The sequence below is a fragment of the Panthera tigris genome, chromosome B2 (assembly GCF_018350195.1).
Source record: "Panthera tigris isolate Pti1 chromosome B2, P.tigris_Pti1_mat1.1, whole genome shotgun sequence".
Taxonomy (NCBI): domain Eukaryota; kingdom Metazoa; phylum Chordata; class Mammalia; order Carnivora; family Felidae; genus Panthera; species Panthera tigris.
The window spans coordinates 122010472-122035665 of record NC_056664.1 but is presented as its reverse complement, the minus strand read 5'-3'; the positions used below and the strand labels follow the sequence as shown (position 1 = coordinate 122035665).

Sequence of the window (25194 nt, the reverse complement as noted above, 5' to 3'; positions counted from 1 at the left end):
GCAAAAAGCACGGGATTTTATTCCGTGCATGAAGATTGGTTTTATTTCATCCCAGGAGGTAAAAAGCTATCAGAACTGAAGTTCTTCCTGCAAATTCCACATTCCTCTGGGTGCTAGGGAACAGCACCAGATAGTATCACAGGGCCGGGAATAAGCACGAGCCAGAGCATACTGCCTGTTCTATATAGACTCAACTTGGCACTTGACTTTAACTTATGCACCCTTCGCAATTCTTCAGAAAGAAGGGTGCAGGGATCTATCTACTCTTTTAACTCTCTTGGGCCCTGTGCATTTAATTTAACAGATCAGAATTAGTGGTGACCTTGGAAGATGTTACAGCAGCTAATTAGGGACCACGTGGAAAATGAGGCAATGGCTTTGGATTTAGTAGGGCTTGGCCTAAATACCTGGGCTAACAAACAGTGGACCAGGAAACTAGTATTTCCCCTTCTGTTTAAAATGCAACAGACATAGGTAAATTAATGGCCAAAACAATGGCTGGGGCCAATTCAGTTACTTAACAAAAGACATTTCAGGAAAGAATTTCTGACTTCTATTTTTGCTAAGATTGGCAATTACAAAACAAACTTGATTGAACTAGTGTTAAATCTAGCTTGAGATCTCCTGTGTTCCTGCTTGATAAATATTTATTATTTGGATCTTTATAGGAGGACAATTTTGCTAACATAACAGACAGGGATTTGACAAAGTGGAGCATTGATGCTGAAGAGTGTGAAAGCTGAGAGCTGTTTATTATCCTTTTTCCTGATGTCAGGTCATAGACTATCCAAGGCCCGTTCAAAGCTCAGGGAGAGACGTGGATTCTGGGCTGCTGTAACTGACACTGAGTCTCCTCTGATCGACAACCAAGCGCAGGCAGGAAGCACAGCCGGCTGGCTCCCCGCCATCAGCCCTGGGGTCTCAAGCATGCCCTAGAGAAAGCAGCTTATCTCCAACGTGTGGACATCAGTATGTTTCATCTCTACGCCACTTACGTCATTTCCTTTGGCAAGTGAGCAAGAAGCCTTGATTCTCGAAGCATGCCTATTGTAGATCGCCAGTGGTGATTCTCCAGCACAGACATATTCTAGAAAGAAAGAAAATTAAAGCTATAAATGAGAGAGAAGTCAGATTCTGATCTTTCACACTGAACAGTTTCACCGAGTATTTTCATTTCAGCCAGTTGATACTTGCTGACAAAGAGGCAGACGAGAAAAGAAACATGAAAGAAAACCACCACAAGGCCTATCATGATGGTGGGATAGTGGCAGGGCTGACCCTTGTGACTCTCCGTTGGAGGACTGAATGAGAGTCTATTTCTGGTGTCATTCTCTCTTGCCAATGCCCCCATTTTGGGTAGCTCAGTCAGGCAGCACTCAACGTAGAAGAAAAAAAGCGAAGCAGGTAAAAATAGGTAGTAATGGATCCCATGTGGCTATATATATAACAATCCAAGATTATACTACTCAGCTAAACAGAGGCAGGTCCCACAACCTCTACTCTGATCTACTGCACTGACCATCGTTTCTTTCTTTTTTAAAAATTATTTATTTATTTTGAGAGAGAGAGGGGAGGAGCAGAGTGAGAGAGAGAGAGAGAGAGAGAGAGAACCCAAGGCAAGCTCCGTGCTGTCAGCACAGAGCCTGATGTGGGGCTCGAACTCACGAAGCATGAGATTGTGACCTGAGCTGAAATCAAGAGTCAGACACGTAACCGACTGAGCCACCCAGGTGCCCCCTGGCCATTGTTTCTTAATACTGATAAGAACCTTCTGTGTCTGAACCACCTCGGAAGCTGGTGACATACTCGGATTTCTGAGGCCCGGTCAATTCAGTTTTGATTTGGTAGGTTTGTGGTAAGTAATTTTTATGTTAACTCAAGTTTGAAAACCACTGCCATGGAAGCAGTACTATCAATAATCTTCGTGACCAGTATATTGGCATGTAGCCCATTAGGTCTGAGTTTGAATCCACAATTACTTCCTTCTTCAATTATCTTGATATTTCTTCCCTTGTGGGAACCTCTACTATGTTCCATCTCTCTTCTGACTTTATTGTTGTCTTACATATGCTGCTGTGTACACATTAGCTAGCTGGTTAAATAATGACTATTTCTTACAATCCATTGTGCTTTATTCTAATAGAATAGAGCCCCTCTAGTCCCTAGGAAATATTTTTGCTCTATTTTCTTATTTATTTATTCATTCTCCATTTTTTTTCATATGGGGTTATAAACTTACACAAAACACAGGAAGATCGATTCATTAAAAATGAGGAGGTATTGCATGATTTTGCCTATCTGAGGTACTCAGAGTCAAATTCATAAAGACAGAAGATAGCCAGGAGTTGGGGTAATAGGGAGTTATTATGTAATGGGTACAGAGTTTCAGCTTTGCAAGGTGAAAAGAATTCTAGAGATGGAGGGTGGCAATGCACTTAATGCCATCGAACTGTACACTTAGCAATGGTGGGCCGCCTGGGTGGCTCAGTTGATGAAGCACCTGACTCTTGATTTTGGCTCAGGTCACGATCTCATGGTTCGTGGGATCAAGCCCTGCATGGGCTCTTTGTGGACAGCACAGAGCCTTCTTGGGGTTCTCTTCCCCTCTCTCTCTGTCCCTCCCTACCTCTCACTCTCTAAATAAATAAATAAATAAATATTAAAAAATGGTGAAGATGGTGAACTTTGTATTATGTTAATTTTGCCACAATCAAAAAAAAAAAAGTGAGAGGGAAGAAGCAAGGAGACTAAACGGAGCCAGGAGACAGATGGGGAAACATTCCATTATCATGCCCACCCCCCGCTATACCTGAGTCACCCACACAATGCTCAACTTCTTCAGCAAATGAGAACAGAGAAGCATCATGAGTGATACAGTCTAGGGTCCATTAGGAAAAAGCAAGTTCAAGAAAACGTCAACTGTTCTTGGTTCTAACGCCAGACAATGATTTCTCTCCAGGACTTTGTAGAATGAGCTTCATGAGGCAGAGTCTTGTATCATCAGGTCCTCTGTATAGGCTGTTCTATTGTTCTTTGTTTCTCTCCTTGCCAAGAAGTTACTATTTATTCACCACTTGACTATGTTTGAAGCAGTGATGAGATTTTGTCCCTTTTATCAACTGGTCTATTATCTCCTTTTGGGCACGAGCCACATACAACACAAGAGAATGTTTATTATAAATCACGTGCCAGACTAATTTGTTTTGACTGTAAAGATTTATGAGAGCCAAGAGTGATAGGTTAGTGTGATGTCATCGATGTTCTATACTGCTGTGACATTTAGTTCAGTCACTCATCAGCACTCACTTGCAAGACTAATTCTCGTAGATGTGGCCATGAGTGCCCTCATGTGAGTTTTTTAAGGGGCCAGAAAACTGTAACAAGACCTGATGATAAATGACACCTTATCCCCGTTGAGTGGAAAAAAGAGCGTCTGGAGGATTGCCTTAAGCATTGTTATTCATGCCTGCCTGATTTTTACATCTTCATTAATAATTTTCCTGAAGACAGGATAAAAGGATACTTGAGAAATTGGCTTGTGAGACCATATTTAGAGATGAGCACTGGGGAAGTGGAAGGGAACTGAGTGAGCCTGGAGGCTGGCACAGAATAAAAGACAATACATGATTACAGTCACAACTTTTCGTGGAACAGTCGTTATAAATAAAAGTATATTTTGGCCAGAACTGTGTTAGAAGTAGGAGTACTTCAGTGGATTCCAGACAATAAGAAAAAGAGGGGGGGGGACTAACATTTATGAAGCACCTACTGTGTACCTGCTAGTACAACATGTACTGGTTTACATGATCTCATTCAATCCTTACATAACTTTCTACTGTTTTTATCATTAACTCACAGATACTAAAAATCTCAGGTTTCTCCGAAGGGCTGCACAGCTAGCGAGTGGTTGAAGAAGGCCTTAAACCCAGGCCTGCCGGATCTCAAGGCTGAAGCTTTGCACCCACCCCTTGCTGCCTCCCAAGAATTTCCTCTGTGTGGCCATATCCAAGCATTCAGAAACCTGACATTTATAAACTGATGAAGGCCTACAGTTATGCTTAATTTTCCACAAGTTACCTATAGTTGCTGCTTTAAGGTCTATGGTTGATGATTTTATTTTGATGTCAGTTTCTAGCCCCAAATTGGAATCTTCATGTTTAACTTTAAATTTAGTTTCACTGCGAGAACTCTTGTAGTGGGAACGTTATGAGTTGAGTAGATCGAAGCTGTGTTGGGGGAGAACTCATCTGGCAGCCACTTTTAGCCCTCATGTGTGATGAGACCTGTTGGTCTCATGTTCTTGCAACATGGAGTCACTAATGCCCATCCTTTCCTTTCATTTCATTTTCAGTGCTTTATTATCCTTCTTAATTCTAACCTACTTCAATCCGTCCTCCCTACAGCTTCCAGAATCCGTCCTCCCTACAGCTTGTTCACTGGACAGGTTTTTGTTTTTTGTTTTTTTTTTTCCATCTCCTTAATCATTGGTTGAAATATAAACTAATATTTTTTGACTACCTATTAATATGCCAGGTGCTATGGTGGGTACTGACAATGGAAAGATTAAGGTCCCTGCTGCCCTCAGGGACCTTACTTAATTTCAGTACGATCATGCCACCTGCTTTCTCCCATGCCCTGCTCTAAATCCTACATGATTCTTTATCAGATAAATTAAGGCTAACTCCTTAGCTCAGCATTCAATGCTATCAGAAAATTGTCCCAGCTGCCATCCTGTTCCTACATGTTTGAGATAATTGAATATCATTACCTCTCCTTTCCTCTAAAGCTCTTACAGTCCAAATAAATGATGCTGTATTAGTAAGATGACAATGTATTATTGATGTAATTATTAAATTATTAATATATGAGTCTCCTTTCAGCGTCTTTTTGTTAAGTTCATGTCTTCCAAGGTGATTTATGATCCTCTAACCCCTCTTTCTCTGTATTGACTTATCAAACTATCACCTGTCTCTCAAAGTCCACTTGAAATACTCCATCCACAAAGCCGTTTAGAATTATTCCAGTCAGAGGCAGACTTGCTTTTTCCCTGAGTCATGTAGCTCTTTCTTTTGGCATTCCTCAAGTCCCGAGTCCTGCTAGACTCAGTGCCATAGATGTATGCCAGAGTTACTCATGCACTTACCAGATTATAAGCTACATGTGAGTAGAAAGTCTGTCTTGTTCCTTTTGTATCCAGTCCACTCTAAGCCTTGCACAGAGAAAGTGCTTTCTATTAACTTACAAAATACATTCTTGGACAAATTACTTGATTTCATTCAATAAACACATTGAGCACTTACTATGTTCTAGGCACTGAGTACATCAACAAACAAAACAGACAGAGAAATAGAGGTGGCAGGGATGGGGAGAGGCAGATAATAAACAACAGTTTACTATTAGAAGATAGAGAAAAGATGAGCAGGCTAGTAGAAATTTGAGAGCCTTTGAGGGTGGGGCTGGTAAGGTAGTTGGGTGAGAGGTAAGATTTGAACAAAGGCTTGAAGGTAAGAGAGAGTGTGAGAGAGAAAGTATTAGGATAAGAAGTCGGACAATGAGAGACCAGATCATGCATGGCCTTCTGGCCGTTGTAAGGATTTTGGTTTTTACTCTGAGAGAGATAAGGGGCCACTGCAAGGGGAAGGAAATTATGTAAAATTTAAATAAGATCACTTAGGAAACGGGAACCCTCTTGCACTGTTGGTGGGAATGCAAATTGGTGCAGCCACTCTGGAAAACAGTGTGGAGGTTCCTCAAAAAATTAAAAATAGACCTACCCTATGACCCAGCAATAGCACTGCTAGGAATTTACCCAAGGGATACAGGAGTACTGATGCATAGGGGCACTGTACCCCAATGTTTATAGCAGCACTCTCAACAATAGCCAAATTATGGAAAGAGCCTAAATGTCCATCAACTGATGAATGGATACAGAAATTGTGGTTTATATACACAATGGAGTACTATGTGGCAATGAGAAAGAATGAAATATGGCCCTTTGTAGCAACGTGGATGGAACTGGAGAGTGTTATGCTAAGTGAAATAAGCCATACAGAGAAAGACAGATACCATATGTTTTCACTCTTAGGTGGATCCTGAGAAACTTAACAGAAACCCATGGGGGAGGGGAAGGAAAAAAAAAAGAGGTTAGAGTGGGAGAGAGCCAAAGCATAAGAGACTCTTAAAAACTGAGAACAAACTGAGGGTTGATGGGGGGTGGGAGGGAGAGGAGAGTGGGCGATGGGTATTGAGGAGGGCACCTTTTGGGATGAGCACTGGGTGTTGTATGGAAACCAATTTGACAATAAATTTCATATATTGAAAAAAAATAAATAAGATCACTTAGGCTGCTATGTTGCAAATGGACTTTGGTGGAAATAAGTGTACAAGCAGGTGTAGCAGGCTATTTGGGGGGTAAAAGCAGTCATCCCGGCAAGAGACAGTGAAGACTTGTCTTGGTGGTTAATCTGGCTCTGCAGGGATGGCTGCAGTGTTTTGGGCCTGAACAACTGGAAGGATGGCATTCCCATCACCTGTGGTGGGCAGGCTGTGGGTGGAGAGGGTTTACAGGAGTTCAGTGTTGGCCAGGTCAAGTTCGAGATACCTGTTGGACACGTGGGCATTACAGTGGAAATATCTAACAGCCCAAGCAGTGACCAAAACAAGAAAAGGGAAGTAAAATACTCGCATGAGTGTTGCAGTGATTCATGGACTGGAGACGGAATGTCACATAAAGGGAAGGACCATGCCGATTCATCATTCTGATAGTCTCAGCTTTAAAATCAAGCATCAGGTGTAGTGGAGACTACTCAGTGTTCACCCCCTCAATCTGTTTTCTTTTTCTCCTTACTCACAGAGCCTCAGTTTTTACCTGGTCTCATGGCTGTCTCAAAGATAACATTTTCCAGCCTCCTTTACAATTAGGTGGCATCAGTTGCCTACATTCTGACTCATTAAATGTAAGCAGAAATGTGTGGGATTTCTGGGAAACTTGTTTAAAGGGAACTGACTTCTCTGGCAAAGGCCTCTTTGTTTTTTCCCCATTCTTCCTTCTCACTGTCTGGAACGCAGAAGGGATAGCTAGAGCTCCAGCAGCTCTCTCGGGCAATGATGACAAGTGTCACATCCTCGTGACGGTAACATACAGAACTAAAAGGACTCTTGGTCCCCTCATCCTTAATTTTGTGAAACCCCTGTGCCTGCTCTGACCTGCCAACCTCCAGGCTTCTTTTCTGGAGGATAGAGATAAACTTCTGTCCTTGTTTACATCACTAATGTATCAAGTAATTTAAAGTTAATTTACTACCTTCCATTTTACGCCAGAAGAGTTAATGAAAAGCCTTCTCAATGTTTTGACCTATAAGCATGCTTGGTTTTTGTATAAGGGTGATAGCAAAGAATTTTATGACTCCAAAAAGAGTGTCACCTAACAAAGTCGAAAATGTGTGTGTGTGTGTGCACCCACCCACCCATACCTGCTCCCCGCCTTCCACGCACACTTCTTACTTCTAAGATGAACCACTGCTATCTGCTGGGAAAGACTTTCTTAGTTCTCTAAACAGAACTGACAGCTCCCTCTTGCACGCCCCCCACCCCCCCCAAGCTTATCTCCTGGTGTTCAAGACACTTCATAGCAACTTTGTTCACTGGCTGGTTCCCACATATCAGTGATCTTCACAGGTGTTTGTTCATTTACTCCTGAAAATAACTTTGAAAAACTATGCTCTTCGTGTAGCTTTTAAAATCGGTATCTAAAATCATGGATTCCAGGGTGCCTGGGTGGCTCAGTTGGTTAAGCGTCCGACTTCAGCTCAGATCATGATCTCGCAGTTTGTGAGTTCGAGCCCCACATTGGGCTCTATGCTGACCGCTCAGAGCCTGGAGCCTGCTTCAGATTCTGTGTCTCCCTCTCTCTCTCTGCCTTTCCCCTGTTCTCTCTCTCTCTCTCAAAAAGGAATAAACATCAAAAAAATTTTTAAATCATAGATTTCAATGGTAACACAAGATATAATGCTCTGCATATTTGCAACTACTGGTGTTTTAATATAAAATCATCGTATCACTCTTTTCTGTATTAAATGTATCTAAGGAAATCTAAATACCAAAGGCATTTAATCCTCATTTATCACCTGTTGAAAAAAACCACATATGAATAATTTATTCTTTGAGTTAGAATTTTAAATGGATTCTTTTCCTTCTAGAACTTATATTTCCATTCTATTTCCCCATAGAATTTTATTTTAATGAAATATATTTTTGTGTGTGAAATTCTTTTATTGTCACCTGATCATATTTCTCTGCAACAGAAATAAGTACACACACGGAAATTTTAATTTAAAAAGTATTTCTAACATCAGACTCTCAGTAGGAAATGTTTTTCCAGCTTTGAGTTTACAATGCAATTGTTATGATTGATCAAAATACATGTATGTTGCAAATTTGGAAAAAAAAATTGTGGCTAGGAACAAAACTTTTCTGGCAATACATCTATTTATGAGATGGTTGGGAGAGTGATAATCTCTCAACTGTAGGAGACTTCCTTTAATATTTTTAGTTGCTCCTTTGTTGGGACAAGATACAATATGGGTGCAATCAGGCAATATGCAATATGTGGGGTGGGTGAGAGATGGGCTCTTCTTTTGTAAAGTGAGAAGAGCAGAAATACAGAAGTGGCTTGACTGGTCTGCAAGCACAGTCCAGGCAGGTCAGTGTAAGGACCTTAAGATGCATTCTGTTACCCCTCTTCCTACCTGTGTGCCCCCATGGAAAGGCTTTGTGTATTCCCCTGGGCACACAGGCCTGGTCTGAAAACTGCTGCCATACATGATTGCCATTGAGAACAGGGAGCATATCTTATTTATCTCCGTGCCCTGCTATGTGGCACAGTGCCACTTAAACAAGTCAATCTTTGTTGAGTGGATATAGTAATTAATTTCTGAAACCTTAAAGTTCGGTAGCTACAAAAGCTTAAATAACTGTTATAAGAAAACAGTCCTGTTAATTTTTTTTCAGTCAGTATCTGAAAGAAGCCAGACTTGGGGTCTTCTGATGGGAAACCCTTATATTGAGGTGAAAGTCAAAGAGATTTTTAGAATTATTACAGTGATGGGCTCTTTCCCACTACTCATTCGTAGATATCCAGGATCAGACATACTCCAGAAATAACATATATGAGATAGCATTTGTCAATTCCAAGGTAAACAAATCAGAAAATCATCATAAATAATTTTTCATTCAATCCTTTTCATTCTTCACGTGATAAGAACTTAATGATCAATAGGAAGTGAAGTGTGGAAGTGTGTGTCTTGATTTTGTGGTCTCCCTGTCTGAGTGTTATTGACTCTGCTTGTCAGATTTCCACTCTAGGTCTCTGCATGCACTTGCTGTTGCCAATATTTCTGATCTCTCAGTGTTACTCAGGTTCTGTCTTTGCTCCTGCATGGATCCAATCTGTCCATCCATCCATCCATCCATCCATCCTTCTGCTTACTCATCCAGCAAACCTCCTACCACCCAACAAATATTCACTGAACACCAGGACTGTGCCAGATGCTGAGGATACAGCAGGGAATGAGGTAGGTTTCTAGAAGCTTTCAGACAATTTGGGGGGGTTGGGGGCAGGGAATGTGGACTTCCGATCAGGCAATGGCAATTTAGAGACATGAACACTGTGATAAGGTAAGTGATGAAGGACTTTGAACTCTTACAGGAAAAGCATGGGAAATGGGCTTTTATTTATTTACTTTTTTGAGAGAGAGTGAGAGAGCATGAGCAAGGGAGGGGCAGAGGGAGAGAGAAAGAGAGAGACCTTCTTAAGCAAATGCAGAGACCAATGCAGGGCTCGATCCTATGACCATGAAGTCAAGAGTAGGATGCTTAACTCGCTGAGCCACCCAGGTACCCCAAAAATGGGCTTTTAAAGAAAAAGAAGGCTTTTGGGAAAAAGATATGTCCAAATTGAGCTCAAACGGATGAGTGAGTTAGAGAGGAATCAGAAAGTACAGTCAGTGGAGAGGAATACATTTCATTAAAATCAGCACAAGGAAGAGCATGTGTGTGAAAACCTGTAAGCAAGAGGGATACTTCCTTCCCTGTTTTATTTTTTTATCACTAAAAATGATCACTTTTATCATATTACAAATTTGACTCAGTTATTGTGTTTCCCCTAGTAGAAAGCAGGGGTTTTTATTTGTTTTGTTCATCTTCTATATTCCCAGCACCTGGTGTGTATTAAGCACTCAATGAATATTTGTTGAATGAATAAAAGAGTGAGTGATATGTTTGGTAGTTCGGACTGGATGATGCACAGAGGACTGGTTGAGTAATAGCAGGAAAAGAAGCTGGAAAGCGTAACAGGGCCAGATCACAACAGGGTTTGCAAATCATGTTAGGATCCTTGGACTCAATCCTGAGGGAAATGGGGTTTTAAGCAGTCACCCGTGGGGTCAGACTTGAGTTTCAGGAAACTCATCCTGGCTGCACAGCAGAAGGAGTTGGAGCCAGGCCAGGCTGTGTGTGGACAAGGAGATAATGTTGGTGCAATGCACTCAGGGGAGAGGTTGCAGTGAGCAGGTGCGGACATCCTGGTGCTTCACAGGAAGCGGCCAGTTATCTGTGTCCTCGCTAACAGGAGGATGGCTCAGTGACCATAGGCTCACCTGGCTTTCACAGTGGCTCAAAGACTAGTAGTAGCAAAGGGCAGATTGAAAAAAGAAGAAAATAATCTGAAATGCTGGTAAAGATCTGAACACGGGATGAAATGACGCAACTTGAGTATCTGCTGAAATCCCCGCCCTGTTTGGAGGCCTGCATCAGGGACCACATCGGCTCAGCAGTGTCGCACCATCTTCACGACAGTGTGCTCTCGTGTCCCTAACTCTTCATATTTGTAATTTCAAAGATGATCGTCAGCTTAGAGTTGAAAGAGTATATAGCTACCTTTGTAGGTAACAAAGCATATTGGAAATAACAAGGCTTATTAGAATTTTAATTCGGAAAAATAAAACTCTTAAAACCCGTATGGCAAAACCTGTATTTCCCTTTTTGCGGAATTGTCAAGATATCATACACCCTAAGAAGAAAACAATCCTTTTGTTCCTGAATAGCTTCACATCTGGCATTTAATAAACCACCAACCCAGGTTTTCAAATTAAATCAAGAGTCTGTTTGTCAAAGAGAATCTGGCAGAGCAGATTTGCTATCCTACAAGGTGGCTTTAAACTGCCCCCCCCCCACCATTCATTGCTTTCTTTGACTAAAATCTGTTGATAAGCTGAGAGGTCTGGTGTACCATAGGAATCAGAGTGAATGACACCTTTTAAAACAGAGGACACAGGAAGAAAAACAACAATAGGAACATCGTCTGTGTCTTCATTTTTAATTGCTCATGAACCAGAGAAGCAAGACTCTAGGAGATCACAGAGATGCTGAGCTCTTCCCTAACAAGCCAGGTGGTCTCCTTGAATCCTAAAGACCGTGGCCCTTGGAAAAGCTGTAGCACTGCCATATTTACTGCCTGTTGCAAGAAATCTTTTTCTTGGTCAATCGGCATCTTCCCAAGATACTGCTCTGAGACCAAGGAAACTGGACATTAAGTACTGTCCTGTGGGGCAGGCCTGTGTTCAGATGAGGGCCACGGACAGGCAACATGCCAGTTACCTCACTGTGAACAGCAGAAACTTTATGAAACAGAAGATCCAATTTAAGCCTCCTTCCTACAATTTTCACACTACTTGCCAAAAACACCTTTCAGACAGCAGAAATTGTGAGGTTATGTATAATCTTGGCAGTTGCTTATTTGAGTAGCGGTCATAGGACCATGTGGCAGGCTCTGTCAACTTCATATTTATGGCTCAGAGTCATTAAGAGTAAAAAGTGGTGAAAAATGCTGACCTGCTCTTAGTGCTTGCGATAAGTAACTAAGAAAAATGATTATAAACTTCTGCAAGACAGTATGGAATGTAATATTATGAAACATTATATTAGGCTGTAAGGAACAATTAATTATTAATTATTTTATTCATTAGGTTGTTCTGTCAGTAGTTAGTTGGCCTCTTCTCGAAAGAAATTAAACTTGAAATTGAGGTGAAAGTGATTCCTTCTGCAATTGTAATAGCCAATATCTTATCTGATTCAATGGTTACTTTGCTCAATTGCTGCGCAATTGTGTGTTGGGGACTTGCAGGGTGGAGGGACACAAGATAAATGCTTAGTTCAATCTCTCACATGTTCCTTTCTCAATCCACCATGGGCAACTGGATGGCTTCCAGTCTGATGAGAGAGGTGCCAGGTGGAAGTGCCTTTATCACTTTCATGTTGAAGTTGGGTTGGCAATTCAGCAAATGAGTCCGGTCCAGATAGCAGACAATGGGAGAGAGCCCTCTGACCTGGCCTTCACTCCAGCTGCCCTGGCTCTCTCTTTATCTCGGGGCAGAAGCACAGGCTGGGAGTTATGCAATGATCTTATTTATTAGAACTAAAAGAGCACAGCCAACAAGAGGAGGGAGAGGAAGCTCTCTTCTATTTTATCTCATTTATAGTAAGGCTAGATTGTAGCAAAGTCACGCACAGGGTGTTCTCAACCCACATAATTCCTGGCACATCTTCTCTACTGGATTCTCATTAACCAAATGTGTGTGTGTGGGTGTGTATAATTTTTGTGTGTGTATATATATTCACAATATATTGCATAATATATATAGTGTATATACATATTTATAATACATTGTGTAATATATATAGTATATAGACATATTTTTTACTCATTACCATGGTTCTTAATATTTTCAGAATCTATAACTCATTTTAAAATATGAGTGTAAGTTAGGGATCCTTACCCTAGAAAGACTTGCATAGGTATATCCTCTGGAAATCTGCACACAGTTTCCTAAAAGGTTCTTGGTAAGCTGAAAGTCTACATTTGCAAAGATTTTAAATATCACGTGTTGTTAAATGGTCTTGCTCAGTTTATGTGTTATGTGGCACACTCTTTTTTTCTTGAAATTGAAAACCTGAAGTTATGCCAAGTTGCTCTGCAACCTGGTGCAGAGAAGAGATTTTCTGACCCAGGTCATGTTCTGTACAGTTAATGTACAGTTTCTACAAAAGAGAGAATATATACTTAATGAAAATATACCCAAGACACTGCTCTGAGAGCAGGGATGGTTTATGGCAGGACTATGCCCAGCTAACGGCCACAGACACAGTCTGTTTTTGGTTATTCTAGGGTTGTGGGTTTTAATCCGCAAGGTACCCCAGCTCATGCTGCCTCTAGGGTGCCCTTCTCAGCTCTGCTACTCAAAATGTTACATGCCACGGCTCAGTTTACCATTCTTTCTCCACCCAAGCCCTCTGCAGAATCCTTTTCTGTCTTTGCATCCCACTTTGTAGCTACACACCCTCGGAAGAGTACTTCCCAAAGTCCCTCCCACTTGAAGCCACTTGGCTCTAACCCCTCTGTCTCCCTCACTGCAATAGGAAAACCTGGTGGAGAGCTCTTAGTGTCCTACCCACAGAAAGGAGGTGATCAATGTGAATTTTAGAGACAGTATGTATAATGCTCACTTTGACTCTGGAGACAAAAGACTTATTCCAGCTTTGCCATTAATCAGCTATTTATTTTCAGGAAAAACACTTGAATTTCCTAAGTATCACTTCTCCTCTTTCTGAATAATAGGTATGATAATAATATCCACTTAACTGGACTATTGTGCAGAGTAAATAATATAATACATAAAAAGCGTTCAGCACAGTTTTTGAACCATAGTAAGCATTGAACAAAGGTTAGTTATATAATTTGTTGAACTGTGTTGGACGTAGAATTTTCACTACCTTTTTGAAATTCCCTCTGATAGTTAATAAATAATGGTATATAGCCAAATATAAAAGGCATCAGCAATTTTGGGGGCAGAATTGAAATCTCATAATATTTTCAGGTCCTCTTAGCGATTTTTACTTTTAATATGTTAGATCCCAATTTGGCTGATAAAAATTTCAGCTTTTATCATCGTCGGCTCTAAGATAGTAGACATTATGTTGATGATACTATGCGATCCTGGTTTGCCTTTAACACTATTTTTACAACCTGAAGACCAGAATCTCTATCTAGCTTCCAAGAGATCCTAACACCAGTTGAGCAGGATACTGATGAAGACAGTATCTCGTATATGGTTTTCAAGTCCTATATCCCAACTTCTTTTTAGTTATTATGAAAAGGATCCTTGTCTTTGCTATCAAGGATAAGGCCAGACAATTCAGATGGAAAAATTTACTGCTAGAAAAAATACTGGCTCGCTTTATTATAGTAACATTTTGGATACAAAGAACAGAGCCGGTATTTATTCTTTCAAGACTTAAAAAAATTGTATCTATACGTATACCTTTAGCTAAGTCCCCAAAACTTTCAAACTGAGATTAAGTCTTCTCAGATTTTGCACATTTTGAACATCTGAGTTTGAGCAAATGTTTGAGGGCAGAGATTACATTTTATCCATCATTGTACTCCTAGATCTTAGTGTACCGTATGACATATGCAGTAAGTAGCTGCTGATTAAAAACATACAAGACTATATGTTGCATTGAAAAGGCTGAAGAATTTGGTTGTACTGGAATGTTTATCTTTAACAAAGAGATTAAAATAAAAACTATTAAAAGTTATCTGCACTTCAAACGTTTGGGTAAGAAATTCATTTTTTTGAGAACAATTTTAATATCTGAACAAGATAGTGTTTTTATTTTGAGAATAATTTTTTGTTAATTAGCAATGAGTACTTAATTCTTATTAAATTCTACAACTACTTTCTTGTTTTTAACATCTGGCGTATTTCTTTTTAACTTCCTGCTTAAAAGTGAATTCATTACACGTTTTATATATATTACATGTCAAAGTACAGTTTTACGACTCTCATTTTATGTACAAATCAGTCAGTAGCAGCTGATATTCTCATTGATTGATTGATTGATTTTGAGAGAGAAAGAGAGAGAGAGAGAGAGAGCACATAAGGGCGAGAACAGGGAGAGGTAGAGAGGGAGAGACAGAATCCCAAGTGGGTTCCATGCCGTTAGTGCAGAGCCCGACTTGGGGCTCTATCTCACAGATCGTGAGATCATGACTTGAGCCAAAATCAAGAGTCAGAAGTTTAACTTACTGAGCCATCCAAGTGCCCCACAGCTGATACTCTCTTAAACTTCATTGACATAATTTCTATGGTGATGAGAAACTAGAATTATGTAAGCATTTACTTTATATGGGAATGGATCAAGTAGCCAATTTTGTTGATTGATTTCCTTTGTCTAATAAAAGACATTTGAAAAAACCAGAATTGACAGGAATAGAAAATCTATCTGGGGGCTTTTAGTCCCATTATTCAGGTCTATGTTTTTCTAAGTAATAAATTTAGCTTGTGAGACGCTTTAGAAAGTTTAACTTTATTTTTTATTTTTCTTTGTTTAATTTATAGCTCATCAACAAAATCTTTCTTAGTTCTGTCATCCTGTCCCCTCTATGTGGCTACATCTATCCAGGCTCCAGGTGCTGGCTGGCCACGTGGATCCATAAACCTTGGAATGCCAGTTCCTACTGATGTTAAAAGCTAATCAATTGGATGGAGAAAGGCTTTTTTTTTTTTTTTTTTTTTTTTTTTTTCTTTTTTTCAAGTTCCACTTGTGCTTTACAGGGATCTGTCAGGAATTTTTCAGCACTGTGTTTTTTCAAAAGATCTACTAAAATTGAGATCAATGACTACCTTGTTTGCAATGATTTTGTGACAGACAACCAAAGGTCTCCAAAGACCCATACTAAAAATTCTGGGAGCTATTCATTTATGATTTAAAGTTTACTATTTTAAATAACATCAGAGATAAAAGTTCTCCAGGCCAACCTACTCATACTGCTGACCTATTTTAGAACAACAAAATATGCCTATTGTCTTTGATAACATACTCTGACCTAGAGGCCAGTCAAGTTCAGAGATGCCTTAAAGACATAAATTTGAATTAGGATTGGAGCTGGGAAGTATCGTTTATAGAGGTCCTACAAGGACTGGCTTCAATTGGCCGTTATATATGAGACGGTGTCCAGGGAGACAGATATTCTCACATCTGAGAGGGTAGGCTCAAAGATCCTGTTTTACATTGGACAATTTCATCTACCTTGTGATACCAATTTAATCTACCTTGGGATATCCTAGACCTATTTCAAATCCATGCTCTGTGGCTGTGGTCACTGAGGCTGGCCCTGAATAAAGGTTAACTCCAAAGATGAGACTCAGGCTCCAGGACTGGGCCTAAGGCAGTTGGCTGAACTGTGCCTCAATGTTGGGTTCCCTTACCTGGTATAGATTGGCGAGATGGTGGTTAGTTTTGATCAAAAATGGCTGGTTCACTCCTGGGTGGTCAACATCGTGTGCTGCTGCAGCCAGCAGTCCAAGCATGATGTCCAGGGGTGTGAGGAAGCTGGCGAGCTGTTAAAAAAATCAAATTGGGAGACTGATTGATGTTTATGCACATAGTTTTGCACAGTAGTTTTTAGGCTTTCATCCTGACCTTTACCCTCTTGAAGCAGTCAGTGAGGTGATAGTCACATGGAATGGCAGGGAGGAAAGGACAGCATGGAAGGGAATTAAGCAAGTCAAATCTTTCTGGATCATTCATTCAACTACCCTCCTCTTCCCACTGCTCCTCTCTCTCTCTCTCTCTCTCTTTTTCTGTGCAGGGCTCGATCTCACGAACTGTGAGATCATGACTTGAGCTGACATCGAGTTGGATGCTTCACTGACTGAGCCACCCAGGCATCCCATCTGTTTCTTTTTGTTGGTGCAGTGGTATTCCTGCACTGCTGGCAAGACTGCTCTCTGGTGAGCGGGGAGAAGGCAGAGCCTCAAATCAGCCTTGCTCCTAGAGAAAGCAGTGAATGAAGGAAAAATTTAAAGCCAAAGTAATGGACACGTTAAAAAAAAATCATTTGTGTATTTCAACCATCCACTATATCATTGCCACTGAATATGAAATCAAGAGTGGGCTGAATTACAAAATTTGCATATTTCTTCAATGTGTAATAAATAGTGGGGGAATGTGTAAGAATCTGTCTTTTTTTTTTTTTTTTTTTTTGTTCGCTAAGAAACCAAGCAGGAGAATGCAAATCTAGCACTAAATTTAAATATACTACGGTGTGATATATTACAATTTTTGGACAACTTACAGATTAAAAACACAACCTTTAATGGGATATTTTATAAGGGTGAGGCATCTACCCAGTTTTGTTTTGGGAATGCCTGTCTGGCATCTATATATTTAGTGATTGATATTAAAACTGAACTAAACAGAGACTTGGACTAGGATATCATTTTTGAAAAAGCTTAAGAAAATTCATCCTGTATGTTCTAGCAACTAAGTTTTATATGGCTAAAAATGCTTATATTTCAACTAATGAATATTATTGTTATGTTTTTAGTATTGGATTCGTTTGTTGCATCAGAACATACTTTGAGATCTTTGAAGTCACAAATTTTCTTGGGCCTGAATCAGGATGCCCCATTGGCTTATAGGAAATGGAGCTTGAGTTTTGAGGAGTTTTGACTCTATTCATTGATCAAAAACCATGAGGTGGGAGATTTTCCCAGAAAAGTTCACTGCGGGTAACACTGGTGGCAAAGGTCCAAGGCAAAATGATTTCTTGAGAGTTTTGAAGATATCTAAGATGTAGATTGTCACGGAGAGGGTTGTTTTTGTCCTAATGCAGGCTCAAAAATACAGAAATTATGAGGAAAAAAAATCAGAAAATTTTCATTCTCTTTTGTATAATTTTCAGAGCTGATACTGGAACTTTAGTAGAAATAATCTGTGTTCATATTGTGAATGATCCATACACAGTGATTCTGATATATTGGGTGATTTGGGGCTTAGCAGGCAGTTTACTTGGCATTTCCAATGCTGAGGCGGTGGCTGAGTCTTGCTTTACCTTGGGTTCCTTCAGGTAGCAGTTCATGGCCTGGGTGACATCGGCTGCATGAACAGCATTGTGATATGGGTTTTGGCTGTGGTAATCTTCTTGAACCATGACTAGGAGGCAAACAGATAACTCAATCAGCTAGAACCAAAACAGGAAGGGCAGACTAGCTCTGAACTCTTGAGGGTCCCTTTTACTTAAAAAATATCAGTGTCTCCAAAATGTGCAGCCTGGGGATCCTTTAAAAATAAATGTGGTTTGCAAGCTTGGCAGCTCTACTGGGCTGTTTTTAGTGAGGAGGAGGGGGAGGGCAGACGGGAGAAAGGCTAAAAGGATTTGTGAGGCCCTTGGGATTCCTCACCACCTTCATAAATCACCCCTTTCTGGCATTCATCAAGGCTTTCATTCATTGGAAAAATAAATATGTAGGAAAAGGACAACTTTATTTCACACTATAGTTTAATTATTTAAGTTTGCTGCCATTTATGAATAATATGTCATAAAAGAGGTTTCCTTTTAAAGAGCATCAGACCCCTGATGTCCAAAGATTGGCTTATCACTTGAACAGCAAACACTGGCGAAAACAAATCTGACGTTACTTCAGACAGAAATTCAAAGTACTGTGTTGACCGAATGGAGAGCTTGGTTTTATTTCTATCTTATTCAGATTTAAGTTAGCATCTCTCATACCCTTCCAGTGTAAGGACCAGAGTGCTCTTGGAACCGAGTAGAGACATGAGCAAGGCCATTTTGTTTTGCTAATTACAGAAGCAATTAGTCTGCTTTAGTTAACAGTCAGGGCATGCTTAGGATGCAATATATTCAGTGTGTACAGAATGTCCAGATTTGCAAGTGTGGCCATATTTTCTCAGCCCATGCTATGAATTTTGCTCTGAATTCTGGTGTTATTTCTATCATCAAATTTTTACAGTCTTTATGTTACTCTGTGTGCATACACATGTCCAAAGTATCTTGTGTTCTCCTTCTTTAGACAAATAAACATTATTTGGCCAGTTTGTGGCCATTACCTTGCCCAAGAAATCTAAACTCAATTAGCCTGAGGTCATTTGTGTTTCTGGAACTGAGCCACGTTAGAGCTGTTTTCAAATATTTCTTTTGTGCCACGTATTACTTATTTTACAGGTTTTAAAAACAATTACATTTAAACTCTGGCTCTATCACTTAGTATTTATGTTGAGCAAATTGCTTAACCATAAGTTTCCTCAGTTTCCTTCTCTATAAAATGGGGATAACCATAGTTCCAATTTCAAAGAGCTGCTCTAAGGATTAAATGTATTAATATATGCGAGTCATTAGAAGGGTTCCCAGCATATTTAAGCACCAGATAGGGTAGGTTGTCATTACTTCTGTTGCTCTCATGTCACTGTTACTTTACTCTGGAGGCATTAAGTCAGCTTCCAAATCCAAAGCATAGCCATAGGGCACATCAAAGGAGCCAGAAACAAGCTAAGTGGCATCAGGAAGTTATATGGTGATTAAAAATGTGCCCTGGATAATTTGGCAGATAAATAATCATGTGCACAAAGTCCAGTAAGAACTGGGGCTGTTTTTGATAGAGAGTGATGGGGCGGAGTTGAGTGGAAACATGGCAGGCTTTCAAGTCAGACAGACCTGGGCTTGGACTGAGGCTCTGCCAATTACAAGTGTTGACCTTGAGTAAGTTATGAAACGTCTTTCTACTTTTCCTTAACTGTGAGCCAAATGGTGGTGACAACACCCAATTTGCTGACTTGTTGAAATAGTTAGAGATAATATACTGAGAGCATCTTGCATGTAGGGAGCACTACATAAATGGTAGTTCTTATTATCTAAAAAAAAAAGTCTACTGAACACTTTCAGCAACTCGTGTCCAGATTGGAATTATTTGAGGCACACGTTAACTGGGGTTTTGCTGATATGTAAGCAGATCAATAATTTCTTTAACAGTTACATGCTCTTGATTGTTTTCTTTATGTAGCTTTTATCTCTTATAAACATGACCAAGTAAATATTGTTTTCAAGGATTTAAATGGGTAAACCATATTTTAAAATTAAGATGGGATAATTTAAGATTAACTTGAGGTCTTCATCTACCCTGCTCTTGTTCTTGCCACTTAACGTTGAAGAATATTATGGACTGCCATAATTCAGGGGAAAGGAGGTAGAATATGGAAATAAAGACTTACCTAAAAACCTGTGCAACGTCACCATATCTAACTTGAAATGGTGAATGAGTCCATGGGTGTTGAAGAGGTGGCAGAGCAGTGTTACCAGGCTGTTTCCTACAGGAAAACAGTCACCTATTTCAACACATTTTTATCACCACTGAACTATCAAGACTGACAAAAGAATCCAAAGTTTCTGTAATGGAAGTTCTCTGATAGGTCTCCTTTTCCCTGTTAGTTTTGAACTCTTTCAAGTATAAAGGACACTATGACTGTGGTTTGATCCTAGGTTGTCTCGTACCGAACAAGTGAAACGAGCTAGCTCAGACCTTCACTCTATACCAAAGGCAATGAAAGCATTAAGAGTTAGAAGGAGTCTGACTATTGTATCAGGGACACACACATGGGTGTGTGTGTGTGTGTGTGTGTGTGTATTTTTTAAAGACACAGTTTAATAGTCACTTGCAATGTGTCTTAAGTTGCTTCCAATTAATTCTTAGAGTCACAGGGGTATCCAAGTCATCGCATTGCTTAATGGCCATTGCTTGTTCTCCCCATTCAAAATCACCCAAGATGAGATGTGACCATGAGATAGTTTACAACTATCAGAGAGGCAAAATTGAAGCAATAGTGACTTGTAAGCGTTCAGGAAATATTGTTTCCTTCCTGAATAAAAATGTGTTAATTTATTAAAGAATAATGAGTTTGAATTTTAAAAGCATGATAGAATTTATGAAAGACTTTGGAATGGACCAAGATGATGACTGGATGTCTTCAGTGGAAAACTAAGTGTTGCCTAGACACACTCTTCCAGGGTGCCTGATCCTGTGCTTCTGCAGCTTCCACTGTCTTTGAGCTATTTCATAACTCTCAAAGCTGTAGGTAACTAACAGCACTGCGAGTCGTTCTTGTCCATATACATGCAAACGAAATCACTCGGGTGAAAATGCAGTAGAGTTTCTCCCAGTTTTACAGCTACTTATAAGTTCATTTGAGCATTTCTTACTGTTTATATACGTGCTGTTCTCTGAATTTTCCTTTAACTAGCTGTAGCATCTTACTGGATCTCTAACTGAGTTAAATCTTTGACAGGTTAAATTCCCTGAGTTAAATTCTTTGACACAGAATCATTTCTTATTCTATGAGAGTCATGATTATACTCTCTTTTGAACAAATATCATTGAACAAATCCTTTCATTCACAATTGATTTCATCTACTGGCACCCACTTCTCAGTTGATTTGAGCAAAGAGAAATATAAGATTGTGGGGTCCGTCCTTATATGGCTAGTTAGTTTTCCACAGTGTGAAGCTCGGCTTCATGGGCTTAGGCTGTCTCTCTCAACTGTATGTTATTTGTCAAGTAACGGAATGGTGAGAAAACCATCTGTAATGACTTAAAGTACAAGCCTGGTCGATGGTGGAGCATATGAAGGTCAGCATCAGATAGGATTCCTTTCATTGGCTTTCTAGGCCTATCAGCATTTGTTTAATGGGCAGATGAATGTATAATCAGATTTTATTTTCTTAAGCAAAATCTTTATAGGCACCATGATTTTAAAAGTGAAATCAATGGGAATGTCTATTTTCCCCTTCAGCTGCAACCTACACTTCTACACACTGTCATCAGCTAATGTTTTCCTCCAATGATGCCCAGCCTCTCTGAACAATACTTGCACTGGGGAAGATTCAGCTCACTTAATGAAAATGTACAAATGTCTGCCCTGTAAGAGTCAGGACTGATCAGATGAGCTTTAATGTTTCTGGTTTTCACCCACTAACAATGAACTTCCTCCGTCTGGATGTGGCCCAAGTATTCTGCGAGGAAAGAATCTAATCTGTGGTTTCCAAATTCCTTTGGGATCATCAAGGCCAGAAGGAAATGGTCTTAAGATTCTAAGGCCTAATTCAGTCCTTACTTTTCATCTGAACCAATTTTCCCTTGCCCTGGCCCTTCTCGAGTGGCTGCAGACTTATGAAAATGGAAAAAGAAGGAAAAAGAATAACAGTGTCTGAAAATAGAATTCTTTTGGGTGACTTACCATTTGTCAAGCGATCAAATAAGAAAATGTCAAAATCCCACATTCCCACTTTGGAGAGCATATGCTGAAAAGGCAAACAAAAAACAGCACTCCAATGAATCATAACGGAGACTTAAACATTTACTTTCAGACAATGAATTAAACAATTGAGAAGTTGAAGATAGTAGCACACTGCTGTCTGGTCTGTGGGAAAACAAACCTTACTCTATGTACTAATAACAACAGTGTAAAAGGGACAGGCTCTGGAATCAAACTGGCTGGTTCAGTGTTAGCCGTATCTCTTACTGGCTGTGGGAACTTGGGCTAGTTCCTTAACCTCTCTGTACCTCAGATTCCTATATGAAAAATATGGCTGATAATATTGCCTACCTCAGAGGATTTTTGTGTGTATTAAATAAGGTAGTGTATGTAGAGTGCTTAGAATAGTATTTGTACATAATAAGCACACATGAAATTTGCTATCTGTTAAAATTGTAGTTCAGTAAAGTCTCTACATCACAAAGTACTATATACTTGAGAATGTTTACATCAAATTTTAAAAAAAATGAAGGAAAAATGATTGCTGAGCACATTATTCTGCTCAATGTGGACTAAATGCAAAATGAACCACTCTAATACACTCTAACAGATAGGAAACTGGAGTGGGCAAATGCAAATACTGGATAATTTAAAGACCTACTGTCCAATGTAGACTTATCATCCTATTTTTCTTTTTTAAATACCCCATGCTTAGATGGTTTTTAACTCTCAGATGCAAAGCGTGGTTGCTGATTCTATCCTCACTATGGCTTCTGCGACTGACCTTCCTTCCTCCTCTCAAAGCCACCACTTCCAGTAAGGACAAGCTCACTCTCCTGCCACTACAGGTCTTCCCTGCATCTTCCAATAAAGTCCAAAGGTCTTGTCATGGACCTTCACAACATTATCAGAAAAATGAAAGAATAATAGGCTATCTGTGAGATTTAGAGTGGCTGAGCATTTTACCCAAGTCAAATACAAAAGGCAGGACCAGGACTTGATCCCTGATATCTTCTTGACTTGTGACCCACAGCTCTTTCTACATGTCTGTGTCACCTCTCTTGAGGGGTGGTTGCTCGGCGGGGGAGGGGGGCACGAGAGTGCTCTGTCATTGATGCCCCAGTGCTGGGATCTCAGGCTTGTTCTTCTTTCTCCAACCAACCAACCAACCAACCAACCAGACATTCACTCAATTTCAAGACTTAAGTTGTTAGAAGGAGTGATTTCCACCCCCACCTTTTTTAGATCTAATGTTGGGAATTAGTTCTTCTGATATTACTTGCTGCTTGGTCATTAATACTATATATTAATAGTATATATTTCTTAATAGTATATAGATAGCATAATATTACATAGCATATAAACTCTAAGACACTACTTCTGACTTTGTTTAAACTATGCCAGTTTATCTTGAAATTTAAACTCCTTTGACAATTTAGGCTAGAGATAACTTGTTAACCTTTTTTTTTGGATAGTCACATGTTAGTTTCAACCCTTGATCAATGAATGGTAAAAATAATTGTAAAATTAGTGAAAATTATTTAAATGAAATAAGAATTATACAAAGGACAATGCACTGTATTGATAGATGTAAATGGAATTAAGAGTTGGTAATTATTGGGGGCGCCTGGGTGGCTCAGTTGGTTAAGCACCGGACTCTTGATTTCCACTTTTCCACTCAGGTCATGGTCTCATGGTTTGGGAGATCAAGCCCCGCATCAGGCTCCATGCTGACAGAGTGAAGCCTAGTTGGTCTCTCTCTCTCTGCCCCTCCCTCACTCTCCCTCTCTCTCTCAAAACAAATAAATAAGCATTAAAAAAAAAAGGAGTTGGTAATTATTGGGTTAATTTCAGTGTAGCTATTACAAGGAGATAATTCAATGGGCTTAAAGATTTAGTTATTCTCTCAGTGGTAATCCATCAGTTCAAAATTTTACTTACTTACTGTTATGCACATATGTTTTGCCCATTTGTAAAAATGAAAATAGCTAGCATGTGCTAGGCATGAATATATAAAACATGTAAACATGCTTTACCTCATTTAATCTCTGCATCAGCCCTATGGGTGGGTGTTTCTATTAACTTCATTTCATATTTGAAGAAAAGTACAGACGTGTTAACTAGCCAGAATCACAGAGCGTCTCAGTGGCAGAAGTTGGACTCCAACCCCAGTGCTATCAACTGAGGCACGTACTCTTGGCCACTAGCCTGATGGGAGGGAACAGAGAGGTAACTGACTCACCCTTGCTTGTCCAAGGTAGTCTTCATCCAGCAGGTGGAGAGGGGCTTGTGGTATAATTCCACGAAGCAGCCTTGATGCATGGAAGTATCTTTGAAAGCTTAACAGTCTTTTCACCTTTTTCTTGGTGCCAATTTCCCCTGAGTGTGTTGTATCTGTGGAAAGTAATCAAATAAGAAGTTATATATTTAATAAACCCTATTTTCTCTACTATGTAAAAATACAATGTATTATAAAGGAGATAAATTGAAAAGACTAATAGTCTATTAATTCTACATCTGAAGTTCTTCTAGAACGAAAATGACCTTTCTTATATATTACATTCATTAAAATGTCAAGACATTTCTGAATGTAATTTTGGAAGACATGAAATATATAAATTAAAAACATCGTTTTCTTATTAATGACACTGGTATGCTTTGTAAGTGAAATCCACATACTTTTGCATGCATTTGAAAGGAGTAGTTATGCTTTTTCTGTGATATTAAAGCCAAGTCTCAAAAATTTAGACCAGGTTCTCATCCTACAGTCTCTGAATTAAATACACTAGCTTATACACGAGGAAAATGTTTCCTAATGTCCCAGAACATCAGTGGCAAAGGAATCAATACTCTCTGTTCAGAAGGGACCTAGATTTCCCTGACGAGAAGCAGAGAGGGTGTCTACTTTGTAATGGAGTATATTCTCTTTTACTGGTGGCCATGAAAGCCTGATCCTGTCAGTAGAGATATTTTAATACTCATGTGACATGGGCCTTTCAAAACTTGACTATTGACATTGTGGTGACTGTC

General features: G+C 39.7%; 1 protein-coding gene across 4 annotated transcripts in view; it reads right to left on the bottom strand.

The window, feature by feature from the left end:
* Window positions 1-25194, bottom strand: part of PDE7B (phosphodiesterase 7B) — a 311875-nt gene that overhangs the window by 15547 nt on the left and 271134 nt on the right. For all 4 annotated transcript variants that reach the window (XM_015543911.2, XM_042987194.1, XM_015543910.2 and 1 more), the window contains 6 exons: window positions 24407-24558; window positions 22147-22210; window positions 20128-20223; window positions 17954-18054; window positions 16326-16457; window positions 996-1087 (listed from right to left, as the gene is read on the bottom strand). In XM_015543911.2, the coding sequence (XP_015399397.1) occupies window positions 996-1087; window positions 16326-16457; window positions 17954-18054; window positions 20128-20223; window positions 22147-22210; window positions 24407-24558 (637 nt within the window). The remainder of the gene's footprint in view (window positions 1-995; window positions 1088-16325; window positions 16458-17953; window positions 18055-20127; window positions 20224-22146; window positions 22211-24406; window positions 24559-25194) is intronic.